The sequence below is a fragment of the Amblyraja radiata genome, chromosome 23 (genome assembly GCF_010909765.2).
Source record: "Amblyraja radiata isolate CabotCenter1 chromosome 23, sAmbRad1.1.pri, whole genome shotgun sequence".
NCBI lineage: Eukaryota > Metazoa > Chordata > Chondrichthyes > Rajiformes > Rajidae > Amblyraja > Amblyraja radiata.
This window is the reverse complement of record NC_045978.1, coordinates 5,750,372-5,778,348: the sequence shown is the minus strand read 5'-3', so window position 1 is coordinate 5,778,348 and position 27,977 is coordinate 5,750,372. Positions and strand designations below refer to the sequence as shown.

The 27,977-nt window shown below is 41.7% G+C and overlaps 1 protein-coding gene across 2 annotated transcripts; it reads left to right on the top strand.

The window, feature by feature from the left end:
* The first annotated feature begins 5 nt into the window (after window positions 1-5).
* On the top strand, window positions 6-27,892 carry cse1l (chromosome segregation 1 like). Of its 2 annotated transcripts, XM_033041453.1 has the most exons (26): window positions 29-111; window positions 4,055-4,144; window positions 7,486-7,581; window positions 9,111-9,253; window positions 10,358-10,459; window positions 10,540-10,685; window positions 12,162-12,252; window positions 12,410-12,517; window positions 12,599-12,691; window positions 14,159-14,326; window positions 15,011-15,140; window positions 15,613-15,678; window positions 16,231-16,433; window positions 16,537-16,621; window positions 16,960-17,021; window positions 17,250-17,386; window positions 17,567-17,670; window positions 18,459-18,556; window positions 19,771-19,921; window positions 20,465-20,673; window positions 22,389-22,486; window positions 22,579-22,664; window positions 22,873-22,954; window positions 24,241-24,387; window positions 25,937-26,168; window positions 27,500-27,892. In XM_033041453.1, the coding sequence occupies exons 3-26, from the start codon at window positions 7,497-7,499 to the stop codon at window positions 27,587-27,589; spliced, it is 2,916 nt and encodes a 971-aa protein (XP_032897344.1). In that variant the 5' UTR covers window positions 29-111; window positions 4,055-4,144; window positions 7,486-7,496; the 3' UTR covers window positions 27,590-27,892. The 2 variants fall into 2 exon arrangements, with proteins under 2 accessions (XP_032897343.1, XP_032897344.1); XM_033041452.1 differs by lacking the exon at window positions 4,055-4,144 and having other exon boundaries at window positions 6-111.
* The last annotated feature ends 85 nt before the right edge of the window (window positions 27,893-27,977 follow it).

Below are 27,977 nucleotides of genomic sequence, written 5' to 3'. Positions count from 1 at the left end.
CACAGGAAGGGGGGGGAGCGGCGGCGCGCGCATGCGTGCGGCGGGCAGCGCGCCATTTTCCTTGTGTTTGAACTGTCGGCGTCTGCGGCCGGAGGCGCGGGGACGGAGCAGGTACCGCGGGGCTGGGTGTCGGGGACCGGGCACGATCGGTACCGCGGGGCTCGGCTGGGTCGCGAGCGGACGGCGACTGAACTGAACGTGAGGGGGGCGGCGTGTTTCATCCTGAGGCGCTGATGGCGGCCGGTTACTGTGGGCCCGGTGTGTGTGTGATCCGGGGCAGCGGCCTGGGGCGGGGGTGTGTGTGTGAGAGGGGGCTGTGTGTGTATGTGTGACGGGGCTGTGTGTGTGTGTGACGGGGCTGTGTGTGTGTGTGAGGTGGCCGTGTGTGTGTGTGATCCGGGGCAGCGGCCTGGGGCGGGTGTGTGTATGATTGGGGGCCGTGTGTGTGTGACGGGGCTGTGTGTGTGTGATCCGGGGCAGCGGCCTGGGGCGGGTGTGTGTATGATTGGGGGCCGTGTGTGTGTGACGGGGCTGTGTGTGTGTGATCCGGGGCAGCGGCCTGGGGCGGGTGTGTGTATGAGAGGGGGCCGTGTGTGAGAGCGGGGTCGTGTGTGTGTGTGTGAGGGGGGGGGGGGGGAATTGTGTGTGTGAGAGGGCCCTGTGTGTGTGTGACGGGGCTGTGAGTGTGGGGGACGTGTGTGTGATCCGGGGCGGGTGTGTGTGAGGGGCCCTGTGTGTGTGTGTGAGAGGGGGTTGTGTGTGTGTGAGTGAGGGGGGGGGTTGTGTGTGTGAGTGAGGGGGGGGTTGTGTGTGTGAGCGAGGGGGCCGTGTGTGTGTGTGACGGGGCTGTGTGAGTGAGCCGTGTGTGTGTGAGAGGGCCCTGTGTGAGTGTGGGGGCCCGTGTATGTGTGTGAGGGGTCCTGTGTGTGTAGCACCGTGCTTAACTCGCCAATGCCATTGGCCGAGGCTGCTGTCAATCAGCTCTGCTTCCCTCCGCATGTTTTCGTGACCTGCAGGAGCAGGGCCTGGTGTGGGATGAAGCCTTGCAGTCTCCCCCTTCACTAACAGCACTCTTACACCCACATACAGTGCGGGATGAAGGCTCAGCCTCTCTCTCCTTCACCATCAGCAGACTTACACCCACATACATGCGGGATGAATCCTTGCAGTCTCGCCCCTGCACTATCAGTGCCTGCTTCAGCATTCTTGCACCCAAATCCAGTGTAGAATGAAGTCTCAACTTCAACGGCTAGGAAGAAGCCATAGTTTCTCTCTCAATATCACTGCCTGCTTCCGCATTCTTGCACCCAACTCTAGTGCTTGATGAAGCCTCGGCTTCTCCCCTTAACTATCAGCAGTCTTACACCCACATACAGTGCAGGATGAAGCCTAGCAGCCACTCACTTTCTGCTTGACTGCTGTCTTTCTGCTGACTGGTTTGCATGTAACAAAAGCTTTTCACTGTACCTCGGCACACGTGACAATAAACTAAACTGAACTCTCCCCTTCACAATCATTGCCTGCTTTACCATTCTCATACCCAAATACAGGCTGCCCACGCAACTCTATAATACAATGCATGGCTGGCGGGAAATGAGTTGGAATGACCTCGGACTGAATTTACAATAAAGCAAAAACTACTCGAAAGAATCAGGTCAAGCTACATGTGGAGAGTGATAGAGGGAATTAGTGTTTCCACATCTGGCTGATATATCTGTACCGAGGTCCCAATAAGGCCAGGTTTTGTTCTCTGATGCATATTAATTAACCAAAATAGAAAAGGCTGGGAAGGTCAGACAGCATCTGCAAAAAGATAAAGTTAACATTTCAAGCCCAAGATCAAAATTGGGAAATGAGGAAAATGACTTTTCAGTTGCGGCGTTAGAACAAAAGGAATGCATCTAATGCTGCATCTAGAGGCGCATTGGTTCCTTAAGTCAAATTTACTAAAAAGTGGGCTTTATGAGTGGAGAAGGAAAAACACACGTACAAATGGATAACAGGCAGAACTGGCCTGGTTTAATACAGAAAAAATTTGTGAGTTAGCAAAGTTAGAGAATTTGACAAAGTCTGAGAGGATGTAAGGTGGCTTGATTCAATCAATGCCACCAAAGAGAAACTAATCATCCCTCAATCACCGCTTGACAACATACACATCATTTCTAACTCTGATATTGCGTACATGTGCTTGTCATCAGAGCACAGTGAAATTCACCTTTGAGATAATACAAAGGAATATAATTCAATAGAATTTAGACAATGGTCTGTGCTGACATCCCTACTGTTCAGACAGCCTGTTTGTAATATTGCCCAGTTTGAGCTTCAGCATTACATTGGCATTGTATTGATGTGCTTTTTTTTATAATCCCAAATATATTTGCTCGTAGTGCAGAAATATTTTTATCCACTATTCTGTTTGTTTATCCTTGTATTATTTTGATTTTTGCAAGTAAGCTGACTACATTTGCATAGTCAGACTCTAAATATGTGCTATTTTACAACAGTACTAATATCGGGTTATAGTTGCATTGATTATCGTATAATCAATATTATAATTAACTGGATTATTGTCTTTCGATACATCTATTAGCACCTATGGGGAAAAATATTAATACTTTGAAGATGAATAAATCGAGGAGGATTATTGTAAATGGCAGGGCAGGTTTGAAGGGCAAAGGGGCCTATACCTCATAGATAATGGAGTTGAAAAGGGAATTTGAAATGAGCAAAACTGCAATAAGAAATGTGGTCTAAGCATAATTTTAAAATTAGGAGACCAAAAGCAGTTTTGGTTTCCTAATTTGACGAAGGACATCCTTGCTATTGAGGCAGTGTAGCATAGGTTCACGAGGTTAATCCCCGGGATGGTGGGACTGTCATATGAGGAAAGAGTGGGCTTGTATTCACTGGAATTTAGAAGGATGAGTGGGGATTTTATAGAAACGTATAAAATTATAAAAGGACCATTAAAAATGTTCCCAATGATGGGTAGTCCAGAACCAGGGGCCACAGTCTAAGAATAAAAGGGAGGCCATTTAAAACTGAGATGAGAAAAAACTTTTTCACCCAGAGAGTTATGAATTTGTGGAATTCTCTGCCACAGAAGGCAGTGGAGGCCAATTCACTGGATGAATTTAAAAGAGAGTTAGATAGAGCTCTAGGGGCTAGCGGGATCAGGGGGTATGGGGAGAAGGCAGTCACGGGTTACTGATTGTGGATGATCAGCCAAGATCACGATGAATGGCGGTGCAGGCTCGAAGGGCCAAATGCCCTCCTCCTGCACTTATTTTCTATCTCAACTTTCACAGCGCAGAACGCCATTAGGTGTGGCACATTGTTAATTACATCTTTCAATAGTGATCCAGATAGTTTCAGTCGCTGACACTCTCCTTGGTGTCTTTCAAATTCTTATCCATTCAGATACATTCACCATGATTCCTTCACTCTTCTACTCTATGGTACTACCCATAAAGCATAGGATCCTGGTGCATTAGTAACTAATTCTCACCTGAAACGTTCATCAAACTATTATGTACATGTCCACAGATTTCTTTGAACCTGTACTCTCTTTAGAACTGTGCCTCCAGTTTCAATTACTTCACGTTCTTCCCAGCAAAATACATAATTACTTAGAATTAAACTTGATTCAATTGTCTGCCCATTTCCGTACATAAAAATGTAAGAATAGAAAAAAACATTCAAATAGGACAATTATCCAGAGGATTGAGAGAATTTCTAAATTCAGCAATAAAAATAAAGTGTAAAGGAAAACTTGAATAGAAGCTGTTTAAATAAAACATACATAGTTTACATTAAATATATATCCCCTTTAAGACAATAGAAGTGGCCCCACTGGGGCTAACGCAAAATTGAAGATAGTATTGTGTCAAAGTAAAAGGCCTAGCCTCGCCAAAATAAACAACATGAGGATTGAGGAAATTTCAGTAAACTAATAAATTGATGAAAGGAGAGTTGATTGCGTAAGTGATTTACTGAAAATGATAGGTATGTAAAGAGGAAAATGTTATGAAATATTAATGTGGTTCCCTTTAAGAATACATCAGGAAGAAATTATACCATGAAATAAGAAAATGGCATAAAAATTAAAAGAAAAGGGCACGAAAGACTTCACCGAAATAGAGAAGTAAGATCGATAAAGGACCTGAAACCAAGTAGCAGTGGTAAAAGAATAGCATTGGAGGTATTCTCTGCATGTTTTCAAGAGAGAGTTAGATAGAGCTCTTAAAGATAGCGGCGTCAAGGGATATGGGGAGAAGGCAGGAACGGGGCACAGATTGTGGGATCAGCCATGATCACAGTGAATGGCGGTGCTGGCTCGAAGGGCCAAATGGCCTACTCCTGCACCTATTGTCTATTGTATTAATGGGATGGAAAGCTGACAACTCCTTAGAACCATGATCTTTATTTTAATGCTTTGACAGGGTGACTAATAAATCTAACTCCACACTTTTGGAAAGGACGGAGAGAAAAAATGGGACCTACACACTGTTTAGCCTGAACTTGATAGAATAGAATATGCTATGATTAGCAGGGGGAAGGTTATGGAACAATGAAATAAAAAGGGTGTTTGGCAAGGTTAGACGTATTTATGAAAAGCATAACATGTTTCTTTTTATTTTGAGGTTGTTGTTAACACAGTAGATAAGGGTGAACAGATAGATGTGATGTAGTTGGAGTTGTGGTGGCCACGGCCTGGAAGGGGTAGTTGCCAAGCCGGTTCCTTACACACAGGACACGGCAGACCGCGGACTGGAAGGGGGAGCCGGCCACTATTAGTCCCCCGAAGACCCTAGACTGGTCGAGTGTAGACGGCGGCGCTAACAGACATGCCCTGGGAGAAGCGAGACATACAAGAGAGGAGACTGAACCAGGTTCTGGCCCACTGTACCCTTGAGGTCGGCTGCCCCGGGGAACAAAGGTAGGCGGACGAGGTGAGGGATAGAAATAAAATGCTGGAGTAACTCAGCAGGACATTCAGCATCTCTGCGGAGAAGGAATGGGTGACGTTTCGGGTCGAGATCCTTCAGACGAGGAGAGGGATGTGTGTTCTCTGGTCGATCCACATATCCACGGAAGGCAATGGCTGGAGGCCCCCAGCAGCCTGGGATGGGCAACGCTCATAATAACTAGAGTGGACTGGACTATAAAAATGGCACCAAAATAAGATGCGCGTTGCATGTGGGATCAATGAACTATTTCTGTATACTTGCTAATCGGGGATGTGCATGGGTATGGCAATACTCTACTGGTCTGTTTGTACGAAAAGAATCTCCAGGTGCGTTTGCATTTGACATGATAAAAGCACAATTGTTACCATTCAGAAGATCTTTGAACAGGAATCCCACATTGTCATGAAATAAAATCATTATGGGTTGGAAAGAAGTAATCGAGTTTGGGATCTCGATAAACGCAAGGAGTCATGGGTTTTGTCAAAGGTCATTTGGATTTTTAAAAAGCGAATGCAGCGCTGTATAAACTGTATAAATTGTTGACTATTCTACCAAGGAATTAATCTAGAATTCTGTCAACTCAATAGCTTCCTTTCTTGTTCTGCTGTTCACACACGACTTACACGTCCCAGTTCTAGTTCAGTTCATTAATCTGCAATTATGAAATATTCAAAAAGTTAAAGAATTTATTATTTTCATTTAATCCTTAATGTGTTTGCTACTGGAATAAGAAGATATTACTTGTGTTTGAAACATTTCTTATCTTTATTCATAATTTATGTGTAAAAATATATTTAATCTGAGGCAGGCAGCGACTGTATCAGTGTGATGTGGGCTGATGCTACCGTTAAGGCAAGGATTCACCTCAGGAAAACTGAGTACAAGGTTGACCCTATGAAGGAGCCGCCAATCCGATATAAAACATTTATCTGCCAAATGCCTGCCGTTTAGTATTGGATAGATTGAGTGGAGGGTCTGTGTTGTTTCAAGGCAGCGGTGGTTGCGGTGCGTTTCCCCCAACCACCTCGCCCAGTGCACGTTGATCAGCACAGTTCGCCAGCCCTTGTTAGCAGAAGCTCTTTGTGCAGGTGTTACCCGAAGCCCAAAGGTTTTGTGGAGGTTCTGCGTTAGAATCGAGCACGCAGCGAGTTAGCGAGAGGGCTGTCAGATCAGATCAACCCAGGTTGCCGAGTGGCTGAAGGGCGGATTTTAATGGGTCGTTATTAAACTGTTCCGCCTGTGCGGCATCGCCTGCTCTCTCTCGCTCCCTGATCCCCCACCCGAACTGTCGACAAAGTCTGACTGAGAAAATGCTCCCACTCATATTATGGGTTGGCTCCGCATTTGCCCACTCGCTGGGGTGGGCGGCGCCTACTTCAAAGAGAGCGAGAACAGGTCCCGTCAGCTGGGGAGCTGCAACCCACTGCTGAGTAAAGTTCCTAGTTTGGCTGCGGTTCAAATAGCTGCAAATTCTCAAAATTATCACTGCCTGGTCATCCGGACCCGGCTCCAAACTGTGTGCCCTGACAGACTGGAACCAACCCCAGAGGTTAAAGCAACAGCATCTTTATTTAAGCCAACCCACCTCGAAATTTGAACCAGCCTGTTCAAATCCAATTTGAACTTTCCAACCTTTCCAACACAGTACATTATCCTCGTTTCCTTCAATGCAGGAAGGTTGTTTAGATAGCAATGCAAGGACTGCCACAATTGGTTGACCACACAACTTGTAATTTGTGTAAATCAATGTTGAATTTGAATGGCTGTGACTCGGGGATTAATGCCAGGGATTTGATAATTGATAGGTTCGTTCCAGACATTCTTGCATTTTCAAGGCTGGTGCTGTATTGAGTCAATAATTTGAATAGATACAATTGTGGATTTGTGCAGCCTGCAGCACGCTGTGGCCTACTGCTGACACATTTGACGGATACATTTATTTATAAATCTAATTGAAATGAATACGCAGGTCCGTACAAACAGTGGCTCAGCTGGCGAGAATGTTTATCCCGAATGACCCTTTACCTGGGCATGCGTAGCTGTAATACCGAACTCGCTTATTAGTGCATGGATTCAGCTGTTCACATTCAGTGATTTGGGTGGACAAAATACTATTTCCAAGTTTGGTAATGCTGGCAATGTGAGTTGTGTGGAGGGTACAGCGAGGCCTTAAGGAGAATTGACTAACTAAGTAAATTGGCGAGAGGTGGAATGTGATGGAGAAAATGAAGTCATCCGCTTTGGTGCAAGAATTAGAAGAGCAGAATATTTCTTGACCTCAGAAAAGCAATGACATGGAGAAGGTGGCTCATTTGTGCTGTAGAAGTAGTTTCATGGAAAAATCCTTATTTAATCCGAAGGCTAATAAGAGCACATGCAAACAGAGTGTCTTTTACAATTCATGTCTTTTTTGTTATTGGAAATAGCCTGCCGTGTAAGTTCTTGCAGTCTTTGAAAGTACAGGACTTTTATATGTTAAGTATTAATTTCATGTCATTAATATTTTCTATTTTAGAATTTGTGATCATGGATCTCAGTGATGCCAATTTGCAATCCTTGTCTGAATTTCTGAGGAAGACTCTTGACCCCGACCCTGCAGTTAGGAGACCAGGTAATTATTTATCTTAAAACCAAATTGAAGTCTGTTGTGTCCATTCTTAATTTATGCATTGTTCTTCAGAAAAACTGACCACTTATTTCAAAACCGCCATCCACTTAAAAATATATTACGATTGCACTGTTTAGTGTTTCAAGTAAAGTTTACTGAAATTAACCGCTATTAAAAGTGTTAGTCTCGGCCTACTGAGTGCAAGTGAATTGCTGTTTCACTTGGTAAGGCTGTTTGATCCCCTGGATGGTGGGAAGGGAAGAGGTGAAAAAGCAGTCTCTTTCCTTTCCATCATCCAGGGATGGGAAAATGTCGTTGCAGGCAAAACACTAAATCACTTGCACTTCAATCTGGTGTACTGCATTTTGTGTTTACAATATGGTATTTAAATTGGCAGGATGTGACTGGTGGTGTTCTGCAAGGATCGGTATTTAGGTTGCAGCTGTTTGTTGTATTGATAAATAGTTTAGATGATGAACTAGAAAATTACGTAAACCATGTTTTGCAAATGAGATACCACTCCTGCCCCAGGTATTTAACCTTGCAGCCGCAGGAGAAACAACACCTGTCCCGATACCTCCTCCATTGACTCCGTCCAAGAACCCCGACAGTCCTTTTGGATGAGGCAGAGGTTCACTTGCACCTCCTCCAGCCTCATCTACTGTAACTCAGCGGACTGTTCCAGGCATGCAGGACTCCTGTATATCGGCGAGACCAAGGCAGGCTCGGCGATCGGTTTGCTGAACACTTCCACTCAGTCCGCCTTAACCTACCTGATCTCCTGTTTGTTAAACACTAACTCCTCCTCCCATTCCTACACTGACCTTTCTGTCCTGGGCTGCCTCCACTGTCAGAGTGAGGCCCAACACAAATTGGAGGAACAGCGCCTCATATTTTGCTCAGGACAGCTCACAACCGAGGGGTCTGAATATTGACTTCTCTAACTTCAAGCAATCTTTGCTTTCCCTCTCTCCATCCCTCCCCCATCCTAGTTCTTTTACCAGTCTGACTGTCCTCTTGGTTAAATTTTATATTTGTATGCTTCATTGACACATTCCCCTAGCTAACAATGATCTATTCTACATGTTCCTTGATCTTCGTCCATTTTGATGTCTCATTTTGACCGTACCTTTCCATATCTCTGTGTCTCCCTCTCCCATGACTCTCAGTCTGAAGAAGGTCTCTATCCAGAGATGCTGCCTGTCCCGCTGAGTTACTACAGCATCTTGTATCTATTTTAAAGAAAGGCAGAATTATTGCAATACCAAGACCAAGAAAATTGGCAGAGGTTTGCCAGACATTTCTCTCTGGGACCAATGAAATCTCAATTTTTGCAGAAAGAAATGAAAGGCGAAATTGCTAAATAATAGAGGATAGAAAATAGCTGAGTTTACTTGTATATAATACGTCAGAGGCAGATGCAGGAATCATTTAAAAAGACAAATAGAATGCTCACCTCTTTTCTGGGAGACTGGACACGAGGGAAGTTGTTTTTCTAAGTACATAATTAAATCAAACCGCTTGCTTTTCAGCTGAGAAGTTCCTCGAGTCAGTGGAAAGAAACCAAAATTATCCATTGCTGCTGCTAACTCTTGTTGAAAAGTCTCAAGATAATGTCATGAAAGTGTGTTCAAGTGTAACTTTCAAGAATTACATCAAAAGAAACTGGCGAATTGTAAGTAAGCTGTGGGAGTTATGTCTTGTCTTAATTATACAGATGGTGTTCAGATATTACAGTTCTCATGGCAGAAACGGGGAAATGACTGCCACAAGAAAAGAAGATAGAAATTCTTGACGTTTTTATTTCTTCGATGTGCTACAGTTCTTGTACTGAAGCGAAGGTGTAAATAAGGGAGTGAACTTCAACTTGTGATGGTTGATATGATTTCCATGGAGTTCAGTAAGGCCTGTGACAAGACCCCACAGGGAAGGTTGAGTAATTAGTAAATCTGTTGATTACATAATATTATTGATAGTTAGACTTGGGCTACAGCATGATTTGATCAGGTGGTAAGTTGGGCAGATAGAATTTCATTCTCATATGTGTGAGGTTATGCATTTTGTGGGGGGGAAGTGAGATCAAATAAGGGTAGGACTTGTACATCAAGAGTCCTTTGCTCCTTGTGTGTTGTGTAAGTCCAATGATACATGAAGGAGGCAGCATAGGTAGATAGGATGTTGAGTAAGTTGCTTGTTTTATTAACCAGGACATATGGAGCTTTGACCACCTTTGTGTAACATTGGTTAGGCCAAAGCTGAAATATCATGTGCAGTCCTGGTCACACTCAGATAGTAAGAAAACTGGGAAAAGCAGATATGTTTGATACATGAAGGTGCAGATGATACTCATATCATTTGATGATATGAGTAGGAGATTTAGAAGGGATCTGAAGAACATTTTCACCCTGAGGGTAGTTGAAAATCTGGTACTCACTGCCTGAGAAGGTTGCAAATGCATGTGCTCTCACAATATTTTAAGCAGCATCTGGATGAGCACCAAGGCTCAGTAGGCTATGGAATGAATGGTGTTAAATGGAATTGTTATCTAGCGGTGTTTGGTGGTCGGCATGGATATGGTGCCACGGATCAGGTTCTGAGCTGTATGACACTATTAATACCTTCTCAAGGCATCAAGAATAGGAAACGTTTGTCAAGTTTTAATAATCTGAAGGTAAAAAGGAATAACGAAGTAATCAAGTATTTTAAAATATTATCTTTAACAATACAATAATGATAATCAGAGTTACTACCACCTGTATGTCTGTTATATATTTTTCAGATTGAAGATGAGCCAAACAAAATATGTGAAGCAGACAGGGTAGCTATTAAAGCCAACATTGTGAATTTGATGCTGAGTAGCCCTGAGCAGATTCAGAAACAGGTAATTCTTTAGCTTCTACATGTACGAAAACAATTATGATGTACTATTCTAGTTTCTTGCTCACGTATATTCTTCTGCAGTTGAGTGACGCCATCAGTATAATTGGACGCGAAGATTTTCCACAGAAATGGCCCCATCTTCTAACAGAAATGATTAACCGTTTTCAAAGTGGAGATTTTCATGTAATTAATGGCGTACTTCGAACAGCGCACTCATTATTTAAAAGGTATTTGTCTTTTTGTGCATGGGTGGTGGAGTTAGGTTGGGGGGGGGGTGGTGTAGTCTGATATTTCAGTCCCAGTAAACTTGGGTGGCTGCAATTTTTTTAAATTATTTGTTAATCTGTGTCCTCGTATTGATCTCACAAGGCAATAGATCAAAACTTCTGATTTAATAGTTCTTATAAATTCATGTCCAGCTGAGTGAGTATTTTTGTTCATCCTGAAATATCCTTGAGAAAGTAGAGGTGAGCTCTCTTCTTGCACCACTGCAGTCCTCTGCCGTTTGTTGGTCAGAGGGTTCCAGGATTCCAACCCAATAACACCGAAGGAATGATAATTTGTTCCAAGTCGCGATGTTGCATGATTTGATGAACTTGCTGGTGGTGACATTTGCCGTCTTTATCTGGCCTTGATGGAAGAGATTTGGATAATCCTGATGTGTCCAGTGCATTTTGCAAATGGTACACTATGGTAATGATATGTCAGTGGTGAAGGGAATGAATGTTGAGGATATTGGATCACTGTCAATCAAGTGATTGCACTGGTGTGCCTTCTTGACTTGTTGGAACTGCACTTATGCAGTGATGTCCAAGTGACAGACATCCACATTGCAATTGCAACAACATCTACATTGCAGCCTGTTGACCTGCATTTTTCCCCCCTTGATTTCAAAAAAGTTTTACCAATGTTTTCTGACTCCGCACTCAGCGTTGATATTCAGGATAGTCACTAGTTTTGTCTCTCGACTTCAGCTGTTGTGCCCATGTTTGGATTAAGATCGTAATGAAGTCTGGAACCAAGTGTTTTTTGTGAAGTCTAAGCTTAGTATGGTGATCAGGTATTTCGTGAGTAATTGCATTACATTTGGCTGGGCTTGGATTTGGCCTTTTTCAGGGACAGGCTTTTCCTGGATAATTATCCATAATCTTGACCAGATGCTGATGGTACACTGCATTGGAATGGTTTGAAAGTTGTGTAGCTTATTTAAGACCATTTATTTATCTCATGGGCTGTACTGATGAATTTTGAACTAGAGTTGAGTGCTCTGAAGGTGAGGTGCATGATTGAGACTCAAATATTCAGATCAAAATCTGAATTTCAACTACATGGAATATTCTTGGCCACCCATCTTAACATTCTATTTCCTGAGCCTACATTTAAAGTAGTTTGACACAAAAAAAACTGGAGTAACTCAGCAGGACAGGCAGCATCACTGGAGAGAAGGAGTGGGTGACGTTTTGGGTCGAGACTGAAGAAGGGTCTCGACCCGAAACGTCACCCATTCCTTCTCTTCAGAGATGCTGCCTGTCCCATTGAGTTACTCCAGCTTTTTGTATCTATCTTTGGTTTAAACCCACATCTGCTGTTCCTTCTTACACATTTAAAGTAGCTTGTTGAGAGTGAAAGATGTTGAGGTATTTTTGGTCATTTATGCTTTCCATGGAAACATAAATTTATCTCTTAATTTGTCATGCTATTAGGTATCGACACGAATTTAAATCAAATGAACTGTGGACTGAGATTAAACTGGTATTGGACGTTTTTGCCGAACCCCTGACTACACTCTTTAAGGTGACTGCACGGTGAACATCATAGTAATGGCTAAGATTTCAATTTTCTGAATTGGATTGATGCCTTGCTTTTGATTTCAAACTTGACTTTCAATTGAGATTTGAGCACTGTATGTTTATTGTCAAATATAATGACTGAGATATAAAACTTTTTGCAGACTACTATTGAGCTGTGCCACACACATGCCAAAGATGTAAATGTGTTGAAGGTCCTCTTCTCATCCCTTGTTTTGATTGCCAAGTTATTCTACAGTTTAAATTTTCAGGTAAGTCTCCAATGATCCGAGCTGCAATTTATGACCTGCCTCCAGGTTAATGTGAAGTTAATATATTTTTTTTCTCACCAGGATTTGCCAGAATTCTTTGAAGACAACATGGAAACGTGGATGACAAACTTTCATAGTTTGCTCACTTTGGATAATAAATTGCTACAGACTGATGTAAGTGACAGTTCCAGTTACTGTTAGAGATGTTTAAGCAGAGGTTCACTTGTGCTTTGAAAATCTGTATCTGAAAGAGTTTTGCAACGCACAGTGTGCACTTATAATCATGTTATTCCTCAGATTATAGGACACTCAGGTAAACACCTCTTTTCTTGTGTTGCAAAACTGTTTTGTATTGTCTTTGCTATTTACTGAAATGCTATTGTGATTAAGTTTACTTTATGCAGTGTCCTTCACTCATCCATGCCACCTTTGGTAATGTTTGTCTATAATTAGCCTACAATGAAAATCAAATAGATTTTATACAGATGAATTGAATAGATGTGTCGGAAGGAACTGCAGACGCTGGTTTATACTGAAGATGGACACAAATTGCTGGAGTAACTCAGCGGGTCAGGCAGCATCTCTTGAGAAAAAGGATGGATTTCTGGTCGGAAGAAGGGCTTCAACCTGAAATGTCACCTATTCTTTTTCTCCATTAGTTGAATAAAGTCCGATCCTTGTCTCTACTCGTCCAAGCCCTTCAGCATCGTGCGAATAGACACCTCCAGACGGTCAGCACGGCCCCAAGTGCTACCCCAGAAGATCGACACACTCTCATGTGCTCGCCCCTCTTTTATACTATATCGGACCCTTGGCGCGAAATACATGGGGTGGGGTTCCATTAAGTAAAGAAACATTTTATCAGGTAATGTAAACAATTTGGGCAAGGCCCCTCTTCTTGACCAATCACAAATTGTGGTGCAAAGACCATGCAACATATTTAACAATAGTATTATAACATACCATTCCTTCTGCAAAACTCTCATACATATTATCAATTAAAGGACATCTGGACACCACCCTGTACTCAACTTCCTCCCAGGCCACAGACATTCTGGATCCATGATCCTCATGGTCTTTGCAGCCTTTGCAAAAAGATGCCAAGCAGGTTTTGCAAAGGCAGAAATCCTCCATTTTGCCAGGCACCTAAAATGCTCAATATTATCAGAGTTGGTTAAAATAATTTTAGCATTTCTTAATTCAACTTTATTTCCTGGGCTTAACAGGAATACCTAACAGTGGTATTTGATGAAACTGCAGATACTGAACAAGAAACTGCAGATGCTGAAATCTCCATCAAAACTTCGAGTGCAGCAGGAATTCACGAGTTCAGGCAGTATGTGCGGAGAGAATGTTGGACAATATTCAGACCTGATGTTGTCAGATGAACATCTTATTTACACATCTGTGATGACAGTTGATCAATGATGCTTAAGTCTTGCCTTGAGGTGCGAATTGACTTCATTCCCCTAGTATGAGTACAGATATTCTGTGGTCTGGAACAGAATTGTAGTTTTATTTAGCTACTAATGCTCTGTTCCTAGACCACTGCATGAAATGCTGCGTGTGTCCAAAGCAAAAGTAAAAAACTTTAATTTTCAACTATTCTTCTCACAGTTCTAATGCTCTTTTTGTTTGCAGGATGAAGAGGAAGCTGGTTTACTGGAGCTGCTTAAGTCTCAGATTTGTGACAATGCTGCTCTCTACGCTCAGAAGTACGATGAGGAATTCCAGCCCTATTTGCCGCAGTTTGTCACTGCTATTTGGAATTTACTAGTTACAACCAAACAGGAAGTTAAATATGACTTGGTAAGTATTCAATGGGTGCAACATGTTAATTTCTAAAATGCTCTCTTTTGAATATTTTTATTGTTTAGTTTAATTTATTGTCACATCTACTGAGGTGCAGTGAAAGGCGTTTGTTGCTGGTTCAGAAGTTGAATTTTCGCATTTACTTATAATTTCTGTGTCTTTCTCCTTTCTGGAATTGACATCTGTAGTGGGTCTATTTGGTGAATTGATACTGTGTCAGATGTCTGTGCCACTGTGCCGCCCATTATAGCTTCTTTCTGTCCATATATCGTTTATTTCTGCTTCCTCCATGGTGTAACTCGTTCAAGATCAATAACTAAAAGTTGAGTACTCACAAAGCAAAATTTGCCAGTCTTCATCTTCGATTGTGTTAGCAGCTTTGATTGTAAACTTTCCTTCTCATTGCCATCTTTAAAATGAAATTATAATATGTAACGGGTACTAAATTCTCTTAATATACAATTTCTTTTTTGGGAAATTCTCTTTTTTTCATAATTTTCACAATGCTACTGGCCCTAAATGCTTATCCATGATCTCTGCACAGTTGAGTACTCTTGGGTTTTCCTTTCTTCTTGAGGAGGATACTTGCCATAGAGCATTTCCACACTCTCGAAGAGCATGAACTATGCTCTGCTTTAAATGTTACCAAGTAGAAAGTTAATTATTATGTATCTTTTTCAGTTGGTAAGTAATGCTATTCAATTTCTGGCATCGGTTTGTGAGAGACCACACTACAAACATCTTTTTGAGGATCAGAATACTTTGACCAGTATCTGTGAAAAAGTGATTGTCCCTAACATGGAATTCCGAGGTAAACGCCTGCAAAGAAGTTTACGTTTTCAAATACAAAATGTAAAAGATGTCAAGATTGAACTCTTCTCTGGAAGAGTTGCAAAAAAAACATAGCACCTAAATTCATGAGAGTTTTGAATGAAGATACAAAGGGCCTGATGGGGGTAGTATTTAAATCTGACTGAGGAATTGAGTGAAAGTGTGCATGAGTTTAGTAATTGCCAATATCATGTAATTGTTTTCAGGATTTCATCAGTGTGTCTATAATTAGCCTGTATTACAATTTTAAGTAGAATTTCGGATTTTATGATTTTGGATCAGTCATAATTTAAAATATGTACTTGTAGCTTAATATGAGTAAACCAAATGAACAGCAAAGGGCCTGTTTCAACAACTGTACATCTAAACTAAACAGTCTACCAGAATCAATTGCAATGACCAAAAGAAAAACCGTTCCAAATTTACCATCAACAACATGTTTTTATTTATAGCTGCTGATGAAGAAACATTTGAAGATAATTCTGAGGAGTATATAAGGAGGGACTTGGAGGGATCAGGTAATTTTTGTGTTGTATTTGTCATAATGAACTTGTTGGCATCATCCTGTTGCTTTCATCTTTAAAATTGATTTTGATAGATGTCAAGAAATAGTTATTCATGCTTATGTGTTTCATTGCATACATTCAACATCAGACCTTGTAGCTTAAACCCAGGCATGAACAAAGGTTAATTGACAAATAAAAATCATTTGCTTGAAAAAGAATATTAAAGAGGATGAAATTTAGGAGTTCTAAGGGAGTAATATACAGTTTTTGTTTGCACACAGTTTGCCATTTGTAATGGTTATCAGTCATTGTAGTCCAGGACCATAAAAATAGTAGGATATTGGTGGCGAATGCAAAATAATGTGTAAAGTTAAAACTGTCATTGAGTTGAATCTAAAACTTGAACAGCTTATGGGATAGGATAAAGTCTGCTGTTTTTGGTTTGTAACATTCATCATTCTTATACTTTGTAATTTTATAAACCATTCTACATGCCTATTTTCATCCAATCTCTTGCAAAAAGTATCTATCAATTGTGAATGAATTGATTTATAATTTCGGCAGACATCGATACCAGACGAAGAGCAGCTTGCGATTTGGTGCGTGGTCTTTGCAAATACTTTGAAGGGCCTGTAACAGCAATATTCTCTGGCTACGTCAATTCTATGTTGCAACAATATGCCAAAAATCCTTCTGTTAATTGGAAGCACAAAGATGCTGCAATTTATCTTGTGACATCGCTTGCCTCCAAAGCTCAAACTCAAAAGGTATTGTGTTTTTGATCCTTTCAAGCATTTGTATATTCTTGTGCCTTGTTTTAAATATTAACTGGTGTCTTTTTTTTCCTCCCAACCCACTCATTCTTTTCAGCATGGGATAACTCAAGCAAATGAGCTTGTAAATCTGGTAGACTTCTTTGTTAATCACATACTGTCTGACTTGAAGTCGCCAAATGGTAAGTTGAAATGTTCCATCAAAAATCGAAGTACTTTTTGAATGCAGTTTTGTAAACTGCAATAATGTGTAACCTGCTCTGCAGAGAGGCCTGTAACTTGAATCCACTTATTTACTGATGATGCACATGCAAACAAAAAAATGACTGATTAATGCAGCTTGTTTGCTCCACTGGTTCGCGTGCTTAACTAGTAGCAGTCACAAATTATGTGTTACAATATAAATGTATTGTGTATTATAGATGCTAAATTTGTTTTTCTGGCATATAGTCTTAAACTCTTCCTTCATCGCTCTGTCGGTAAAACTATCTGGCCTAAGTGTTGTATTTTTCGTTCACAGTGAATGAATTTCCTGTACTGAAAGCAGATGCCATTAAATATGTTATGATTTTTCGGAACCAGGCAAGTTTTACAATTCCGTGTAAAATAAATTGTAATCTGTAAATAAAATATGAATTCCATAATTACATTTATAACAATACGTTCTATGACAATTTGTCCTAAACTATGTTAAAGTTTAATTTGTAAATAGAGATATGCAACCTCAATTAGATTAAAAAAAAACATTTTGGGGTGTTTTTCTGTCTGTTATAGTATTGCTACTGTAAAAGTAATATGTTAATTTAACAGCTTCCCAAGGAACAACTGTTGGTCTCCCTCCCACTGTTAATTAACCACTTACAAGCAGAAAACATTGTTGTTCATACATATGCTGCTCACGCTATTGAAAGGATATTCACTATGAAAGGACCTAACAATGCCACCTTGTAAGTATCTCAATATTATATAGCAGTTGAGGTCTATTTGTCTAGTATGCAAAGATGTTGAATTTTGACATGCTTTCATTTGTTTTGAGTTATGTTAAATAAATCGATATCGAGTTGCTAAACTATTTGGTGAAAGGTGCCGGTTGTGTAAGTGGCAAGTGATTGTTTTTCCCTTTCCAGAATATCTCCTGTGGAGTTGGCCCCTGTGGTTGAGCACCTGTTAACAAACCTTTTTAAAGCCCTGACTTTACCTGGGTCTTCTGAAAATGAGTATGTTATGAAAGGTGAGAAGAATTTAACAGTGACATTTTAATAGCTTCACTTGAGTTCATTGAACTTCAGATGATGCTCCAAATACTTGTACTGAACTGTATACAAAAATGAATGTCACTGTGCCTCTGTACATGTGACGAATAAAGCACCATTCATTGATCATATGTTCCTACTTTGAAATTCATTGAAGTTTTAGAGATGTTTTCTGGAATGCACTTCAATGGGGTCCTTTAAGTACAAAAGAAAATAGTTCCGGTTTTTAAGGTGAAAATGACAATTAGACACAGTTTGAACTTGCTTTGCAAACATCAGAGTATAAAATATGTTTTGTATGTTTGTAATTAAATCGCTCAATAGAATTAAGATCGCATTATAGAGTACTCAAATAAACAGCTGCCCTCTTCAGTTCCTTCAACTGAATCCCCTTCTGCTTGTTAGAATGTAAATTATGAATTAGTACAAAAACTATCCAGCCTTTTACGGAAGAGTAAAAATTATAAATGTTGCGTATTGTACATTACATAAGACTTGATAATGCACGTATCATTGTTGTGTTTTCTAACCAGCTTATTCAATTGAGTTAGCATGCCAGTTGTCCCATATGCCATGGGGAGGATGTTTAAGGAAATAATGTCAACTTGGAGTCATAGAGTGTGGAAACAGGCCCTTTGGCCCAACTTGCCCACACCGACCAACATGTCCCATCTCCAGTAGTCCCACCTGCCTATCTTTGGCCCACATCCCTCTAAACCTATCCAATCCATATACCTGTCTAAATGTGTTCTCTTTGTGTTGACAGCTATTATGAGAAGCTTCTCACTTCTTCAGGAAGCAATTGTTCCTTACGTTCCCACACTGATTATCCAGCTAACACAGAAGCTATTGGTTGTTAGCAAGGTAAAGTAACCTGTTCCAAATTCACTGTATCTTGTTGTTTATCCTAAAATTAAATTTTAATGTTCAAAATGCTTCTGTTTGAACAAGCAAGTTTAATATTATTATCTTTGATTATTTCAAATTTGTTTTAAGAATTATCAGCTCTCATTTTGATTAATATAGTTCAAATATCCATCAGATCATAGACACAAGGAACTATAGATGTTGGTTTACATGTTTAATAATGGGATCACTCAGCAAGTTAAGCAGTATCTGCAAAGAGAAACTTAACTTTCAAGTCTATTCTGATGTAGGGTCCCAGCCCTGAAACATTAATGCTATTCTACACAAAATGCCAACTTATTTTCCTCGCAGATCAGGGGTTGGCAACCTACGGCCCCCGGGCCGAATGCGAATGTAACCCGAAATCATCCGGCCCGCAGGTGGATTTATTTCCCCGTAATCTTCTGGCGCGCCGCGCTCTGGCTGTACCGCATCCTGCGCAAAGCTGCCGGCACTGCCGCGCACATTCTGTGAACACGTTTAAGAAAGAACTGCAGATGCTGGAAAAATCGACGGTAGACAAAAATGCTGGAGAAACTCAGCGGGTGAGACAGGCAAGGATTGCATGAGGCTGCCTCACCCGCTGGGTTTCTCCAACATTTTTGTCTACCTTCTATGAACACGTGATTTGATGCCTGCCATCCGGGGCAGGATCCATGTGTACACGTGATAGATGTGGCCCGCCATCCGCTCACAGACATACGTCCTGGCCCCTATGCAGAACAAGTTTGCCGACCCCTGCCACAGATGCTGCTTGGCCTGCATATTTAAAATCTTCTCACATCTGTTATATTTTGTTTTCCGATGTAGTGGCCTAAAGATTTAATGAACATTGTTTCTGTACGATGTTACCATTCCTTTTTGTTCTTGCATTAATATATCACCTTGAGATGCTGCTGTTGGGTTACTGTTCTGTACCGAGAGGGGCTATGTTGACAGCCACTATATTGTGTATGAGGTGATAAATTGAGGTCCTGTTGAATATCTTGAGTGAACATTAAATGTCCATGCCACTTAAAAGGAAAGTTCTTTCAGCTTCTAATCAATATTTCTCACTCAATTAATGGGTCACTTGATCAGTTGTCGACATGATAATATAAAAGTAAAGTATAAATCTTTACTTTGCTTATTTTGGTTATTACACAGTTAACTTGAATTTGGTCTTGTCCTAGAATCCGAGCAAGCCACACTTCAACCATTACCTATTTGAGTCCCTTTGCCTTTCCGTGCGCATAACATGTAAACCAAACCCTATAACTGTGAGGAGTTTTGAAGAGGCTCTCTTCCCAGTGTTTACTGAAATATTGCAGAATGATGTGCAAGGTGAGTATTGTTCCTCATAGTTTCAATTGTTGCACAGTTCACTTAAGGGTTACAGTTTAAATCGGAGACCAGCTATATCTTTACCAGCTTCGATAAGGAAATTCTGCACAGTCTGGAGGTTAGATGTAGTCTATTGTTGTGGTCGGTATACTTGATTCAGAAGGTACTGAAGTCTTGTGGACCTTTGACATTATCTGTGGAACTGGTTTACTATATTGCTGAGATCTATGTTTTGCACTCTGTATTTTCCCCATTGCTCTACCTATTGTACTTGGCTTGGGTTTGGCTTGATTGTATTATGTATAGTATCTGGTACGTAGGTACACGTGACAAAAATAAACCTATACCTGTTTAGCAGACTGGGGATGCACAGAGACCTGTTTAAAGTTGATTCAAGTAGGCAAATATATACACAAAGACTGCCAGATTTTAAATTGGTTGTTCCCTCATGTTCACTGGTTTCAGTAATCTTCTAAACTGACTTGAAATTTTGGATAAACACCTGCCTTAACTTGATTGTTTTTCTCTCTGCTACTTTTTTAGAATTCCTCCCATATGTGTTCCAAGTGATGTCGCTGCTCCTTGAGATACACACTGCTGATATCTCCCCGTGCTACATGGGTCTTTTCCCGCACTTGTTGCAGCCACTGTTGTGGGAACGTATTGGGAACATCCCACCGCTTGTCAGACTACTTCAGGCTTTCCTGGAGAAGGGGGCAAATTCCATTTCCACAGACGCAGCGGATAAAATTGTACGTATCATCTTTAGCCTTTATTAAAACTATATACTTCAAAATAAGGTTCAAATAATATTTATTTAAAACTCTGGTACTAAAATAGAATAAAATAATTAAGAAATATCTGCTTATGTTGTGTAGCTTATTTGGCTAAAGAATCATAAAATTAATTGGAAGAGACCATTCCAATTTACTACGATTTGGGTGTGGGTGGCACAGCGGTTGCACAGAGTTGCTGCCTTACAGCACCAGAGGCCCGGGTTCAACCCTGACCACAGGTGCCGTCTGTGCGGAGTTTGTATGTTCTCTTAATTATTTTATGTGGTGCTGGCGTAAAGCAGATTGGGGGAAGTATCTTACAAAACTTTCTTTGAAATTTGTGATAGGAGGGATGCACAGACAGGAAAAGATCTGACGTAAAACAATAGTGGTGAAGAGCTGAAACTGATAACCAGATCAAAACAAATACGGACTCTTGACCAGTATTGGTCTTTAGAATTAGAATTACCTTTATTGTCATTCAGACCTTACGGTCTGAACAAAATTTCGTGCCTGCAGTCATACATACAATAATACAATAATAAACAACAATAAACACAAATTAACATCCACCACAGTGAGTCCTCCAAGCGCCTCCTCACTGTGGTGGAGGCAAAAATCTTAGGGCTGCAGTCTCTTCTCCCTCTGCGCTGAGGCGATACCCCACCGGGCGATGGCACAAACAGTCCCGCGGCTCACTGAACCCCGCAAACGGGCCGGCTCAAACACCGCGGCCCGGGGTGGTCGAAGCTGCCGCCCTCCAGTCCAGCGGACGCAGCCGCTGAACCCCGGACTCAGGTCACCGCCGCCAGAACGCCGTCCCAGCCACCGGAGCACCGTTCCAGCCCCTAGCCGGATCGCCCTCACGTGAGTGCCGTTCCTCCCTCGAGCTGGGCCACCCCAACGGGAGCGCCATTCCACCCTCGAGCTGGGCCGCTCCGACGGGAGCACCATTCCACCCTCGAGCTGGGCCACTCCGACGGGAGCGCCATTCCACCCTCGAGCTGGGCCGCTCCGACGGGAGCACCATTCCACCCTCGAGCTGGGCCACTCCGACGGGAGCGCCATTCCTCCCTCGAGCTGGGCCGCTCCGACGGGAGCGCCATTCCTCCCTCGAGCTGGGCCGCCCCGACGGGAGCACCATTCCACCCTCGAGCTGGGACGCTCCGACGGGAGCGCCATTCCTCCCTCGAGCTGGGCTGCCCCGACGGGAGCGCCACAACCCCTCACGGGAGAGTCCCAGCCCCGCGCCAGGCCGCCCTCACGGGAGCGTCACAGCCCCTCACGGGAGCGCCGTTCCAGCCCCGAGCCGGACCGCCCTCACGGTAGCGAGCCCAGGGCGAGTCCTGACAGGCTGCCTCTGGAGTCTCGAGGTCGCCAGCCTCAGCGCAGACGGAGGCAGAGAAGGGGGATACGACAAAAAAGTCGCATTCCCCCGAAGGGAGAGACAGCAAGCCCCATTTCAACCCCCCCCCCCCCCCACATAAACACAACCTAAAAACCAAAAACTTAACTAGACGAAACGAAAAAAACAACACAAAAAAGTAAAAAACAAACGGACTGCAGGCGAGCCGCTGCTGCCAGGGCAGCGCCGCCACTTCCGAATTTTAGTGCCGTGAACAGATTAAAGCAGGTGTTATAGGATGTAGACTGCATCTTTTCTGACTTTTTCTGTTCTTTTCTAATCATAGCCAGGATTGCTAGGAGTCTTCCAGAAGCTAATTGCTTCCAAAGCAAATGATCATCAAGGGTTCTACCTGCTTAACAGTATAATTGAACACATGCCTCCGTAAGTAAAGACCAGGTTTACGCAACTTCTTGGGCATTGACAATTATACAAGCTGTTCTAACAGTTTGTTCTTTGTGTTTTTCTTCTGTCAGTGATGTCATACACCAGTACCGGAAACAGATCTTCATTTTGCTTTTCCAACGACTTCAGAGTTCAAAAACAACAAAATTTGTTAAAAGTAAGTTTGTGGTTCATTGATTTTTTTTTTGCAAAATGTCAAAGCTTTGTGTTTTCTTTTCCACTTAATAATTCCATGGTTGGGTCAATAAATGCTAAGCTGTGATAGTAGTATAATCCACCACCATCACTATATTTTCGAAAATCTTGAGAGAATAATATTTTCCGTATGTTGAATTTCTGAGATTCTTTTTATTTTTGCCTCCTAGGTTTCTTAGTGTTTGTTAATCTTTATGCTGTGAAATATGGAGCAATAGCATTGCAGGAAATCTTTGATGGCATTCAGCCAAAGTGAGTACAATTTAGATGAAATATGAAAAGTAATATGAAGTTTAAATATCCTCCACCTTTTGTGTTGGTGCCGGTAAAGTGCATGAATGTGGATTTCAGTCTCCTTGCTCCTCACCCACCATTTATATGCACACCGGTGGATAAAGCACCAATATTTGAACACTAATTGAAAATGAAAAACATCAGATGCCGGAAGCACGGCAGTCAGGCAGCATTACTCCACAATGCTGCTTGACCCACTGAATGGCTTAATGTTTGAACGTGGCAAATTTTGTTTATGCAAAGGGAAACTTCCATTCAACTTGTTCAAAAAGTGGATGTGGAGAGGATGTTTCCACTAGTGGGAGAGTCTAGGACCAGAGGCCGTAGCCTCAGAATAAAAGGACGTAGCTTTAGACGGTGGGCAGGTGCTATAGACCTGCACGGGAAGGTAGACGCTCCCGCCCCCACGAGTCTCGGGCAGATGGGGCTTGTCAGCCTGGGAAGGCAGTCCATCTAGGAGAGGGAAAGCTCTGATTTAAAACCTCCACTGCCTTGTGGCCATATCCAGTCATGGAAAAGGCTCCTGGAGTAAACATCAAGGAAATCCGGAGCCCCTAAGGCAGTTCGTCGTTGTCTACAACCTCGCTCTGGCAGCTCCTGTGACGACGCTGGTGCCAAACTCTATAACGGCCCTGCTGTTCCTTTGGATCGATCAGCGACGTGGAGAGGGGCTGCCTGGGCAACAGCCTGTCCTCCATATGACATCGCCCAGGCTTGCATCCGACCACACGTCACCTGCAAACTAGGATGCATCACCCATGGTCAGTCATGACCGAGGGGGTCTACTACTACCTTTTGAAAGGAGATGAGAAGGAATTTATTTTGTCAGAGGGTGGTGAATCTGTGGAATTCATTGCCACAGACGGCTGTGGAGGCCAAGTCAGTGGATATTTTTTAAGGTGGAGATTGATAGATTCCTGATTAGTACGGGTGTCAGGGGTTATGAGGAGAAGGCAGGAAAATGGGGTTGAGAGGGAGAGAGATCAGCCATGACTGAATGGCGGAGTAGACTTGATAGGCGAATGGCCTAATTCTAGAACTTATGAATTTAGGTTGAAAATTATTGAAAAACATTTGATTTGGATGTTCCTGAGCTATTTTTATGCTTTATGTGTTTGCACAGCTGTTTAATGTTTGTGTCCAATTTGTACTTTCAAGCTATTAATAGTTCTCAGCTGCATAAAGCTTACATCTATGGTCTGTACCTTTATTTTCCAAGATAATGAACTTGTGTTTTGTTGCAGAATGTTCGGTATGGTGTTAGAAAAAATTTTTGTTCCAGAGGTTCAGAAAGTATCTGGGCAAATTGAGAAAAAGATTTGTGCGGTAGGAATTACGAAGATCCTAACAGAATGTCCTTCGATGATGGACACTAACTATACTAAACAGTGGTAAGTTGCTTGAATTTCATCCTGCGATTATACGTCGCACAGCACAGAAACAGACCCTTCGGCCCAACTCGTACCTGCAAACCAGCATCTGCAGTTTTTTTTTTCCCTCCTATCGCTGCTCCTTCCATATATCCATCACTCTTTGCGTGAAAAAGTTGCAGCTGGGGTTCCAATTAAATCTAGCCCCTCTCATCTTAAACCCATGTCCTTAATTCCATACCCTGAACAAAAGACTCTGCATTCACCCTATTTCCCTCATGAAATTGTACATCTCTATAAGATCACTCCCAGCCGCTTGTGCTCCGATGAATAAAGTCCAAACCTGACCAACCTTTCCCTCTAGCGCAGGTAATATCCTCGTAAATCTTCTTTGCACTCATTCCAGCTTAACGACATCCTTCCTATAGCTGGGTGACCAAAACTCAATGTAATACTCCAAATGTGGCCTTGCCAACGGCTTGTACAACTGTAGCAGAACGTCCCAACTCCTGTACTCAATACCCTGACTGATGAAGGCCAATGTACCAAATGTCACCTTGGTCTAAAGTTGTTTCAGAATAGGTTAAACGGCCAACCAGCTTCCCAAATGTTGCTGATATTGTGAATATTTGGACCCAAGCATTTTTTTGTTTTGATGTAAGTGGAGTTAGATCCAGCACAATTTGTTGCAGTAAGTGGCATTCCTGTTTCATTACAGACATCTGAGTGAGGAAGACACTGCATTGCTTGTGTCTATGTTACCTGGGAAACTGTTAAGGGAACAAGAGTTAACTCAATAAGTTAGTCATAAGTAATCTCATAAATTGAAATTGTCACTTTTTCTCTCAGATGGATTCTTTGTGTGTTGTTGAAGGACAGTAAATAGTGACTGCAAATAGTGAAAATAGAAAAAAACTTACAATTGAACACTGATTTTAGACTGTCATTCACTCTTTTGTATACCATTGATTTTGTATGATCACTTTCATAAAGTCAAGACTAGTATAGCTTCTGGTGGTGGCAATATCGGGACTCCCAACTATGTTCAACATTTATTCCTTTCATAAAATATGTTTACATCTTCTGCTCACCTGGTAAAGGGATACAGGATGGGCCCATCTTGTATGATCCAGTTTAATTTCCCCTTATTTATCCTTTTTATTGGTTTATGTTAATTATTGGTACAGGTCCACCATCGATTTTCCAGCAACTGGTGGTCCAACACTAATCTGGGCATAATTAGGAGAGTGTGTTGAAATCCCCCTCGAAAAAGTGGTGCCTCGACTGGGTGAAGCTGCTGATCTCGACCACAACATGACTTATGCGCCGATTGGCAGGTCGAATTTGCCCCCCGAGGCCGTTCTCATTGCCGGCTCTGCAGGCCAATACCTCGGCGGACTGTTGCCGTACCGTTTGATTCCTCTCGGAGGCCGTGACCTCTGTTGGTCGAGCAAAACGGATAATCCAGCAAGGCTTTGGAACCAAAGGTGCTGGAAAATCGGTGGGTGGACCTGTAGTTATTCGAGAATGTTTCACTTTGTTGTTTCTCACTAATATTAATTTCAAACAGGACTCCTTTGCTCCAAGCTCTTATTGGTTTATTTGAGTTGCCTGAAGATAACAGCATTCCTGAAGATGAGCATTTCATTGATATAGAAGATGCACCGGGCTATCAGACAGCTTTCTCCCAGCTGGCCTTTGCAGGAAAGAAAGAACACGACCCCATTGGTGCAACTGTGAATAATCCAAGAGTTCATCTGGCCCAGTGCCTTCACAAGCTCTCCACGGCATGTCCAGGCAGAGTGAGTATTAGACTTGCCATTGAGAAGGAACTGAATAAATCTCCTCTATAGTGAATGCTTACCTATTGTACAAGTGAGGAAAATCCTTTTATCATTCAGTGGCAGCAAAGAGAAAGGGAACTGAACAGGAGTTTTTTTTTTTTTTTTTACTGCTTTGATTAAGTGCCATATTGAACTTAATGTTATTTCTGAAAATGTAGATTCCTTACTGGAAGGGTCTGTACAGATACTAGAGGCCTGATATAATTTGCCCCCAGGTAGAGAATTCCAGTGAAAATTAATCCTGAACAATTATCCTGCATCCTGGACAGAATACTTGCTGCATCTCTGTTATTAATCTTTTAGAAAACAGCCTGAGTCATGGAAGGAATCTGCTTCTCAGTTTAACTCGGTCTTCCAGTAATTTATATTTGTAAAATTGTCATCCCTTTAGCTTGATAAATGTATATAATGTAAATAATTATCTACAGCCAACATTTGTATTTGGGTCCATGGTTCTTGTGTTGTTGGAAGAGAGCTTTGGTAAAAAGTGTATATCTCAATTGGCGACGCAAAGTGCTGGAGTAACTCAGTGGGCCGGTCAGTGGGTCGCAACCCTTCTTCAGACTGTTGTGGTGGGGGGAGTCGGAAGAGTAGTGGGGCAGGACAAAGCCAGGCAAGTTATCGGTGGATGCAGGTAAGGGGGGTTCAGTTGGACTTGTTAATTTAATATTTGCAATTTTGGTGTTGCTTGCAAGGTCGTGAGTTATTGCCTATTTTTAATTATTTTGAGAAGCAGTAGTCTGAATGCTTTTCCAGCATGTTTGACCCAAACGTGGTGTTGGACTTTGGAGGTTGCAGGAGATGACATTCCCAGGCATTTGCTGCCCTAAGATCAGAGATGAGAACATATGAAGATGATTAATCTTTGAAATTATTGATCAAAGTAGAAGCTTCAAGGTGGAGGTTGATTTTTATATAATAGGGGAATCAAGCAATATGAAAAGCAGTGCAGACATTAAAGATTGGTTATAATCTTATTTAATAGTGGGGTAGGCACCAGAAGCCAAATGACCTAATTGAAATTATGCTTGTGCCAATATGAGTTTATGTATTTACTAAACACATAAAATGTTGCTGGAATACTTTGCAAGAGACCACAGGTTTCGAGGATTTAATTCAAATAAACAATATGAAAAGTTTAAAGAAATGTAGAGTTCAAATTGGGGAAACATCAAGAAATCTGCATTATTTCTGCTTACAAATTGTTGTTTATCATGAAATTCGTGAATTTGAATATTTTGATTAGTTATCCACAATAACATAACTAATGGTACAATACTTTTTTTTAGGTGCCATCCATGATCAGCACAAGTTTGAACGCAGAAGCATTACAGTATTTGCAAAGCTATCTTCAGGCTGCAAGTGTGCAACTGGTGTGAAGCTTTCCAGTTTAACTAAAGACACTGTTTTTGAGGCTTTCGGCACAGTGAATGTCCTTTGATTTCGTGTGCAGTAGGAATATCCTGAGGATCTAGTACTGGGCTGGTGATGATTATGTTCACTCTTGTCCTAATGCATTTTGATCCTATGTAGGCTTAATGCTTCTAGTTTCTTTATACCAACCTTTCTCTCGTTATTTATGTCGTGATAATCTGACTACAAAATATAAAGTGATAAAGCGCCCACATTGCTGTGTACAGTTACTCTGGTGTAAAATAAAAGTGGAAATAAAATCTTGTTTGGAAAGATCATTTTATTCCATTTAGGATTTCATTGGGGCGGAAAGGAACTACAGATGCTGGTTTAAACCGAAGATGGACACAAAAT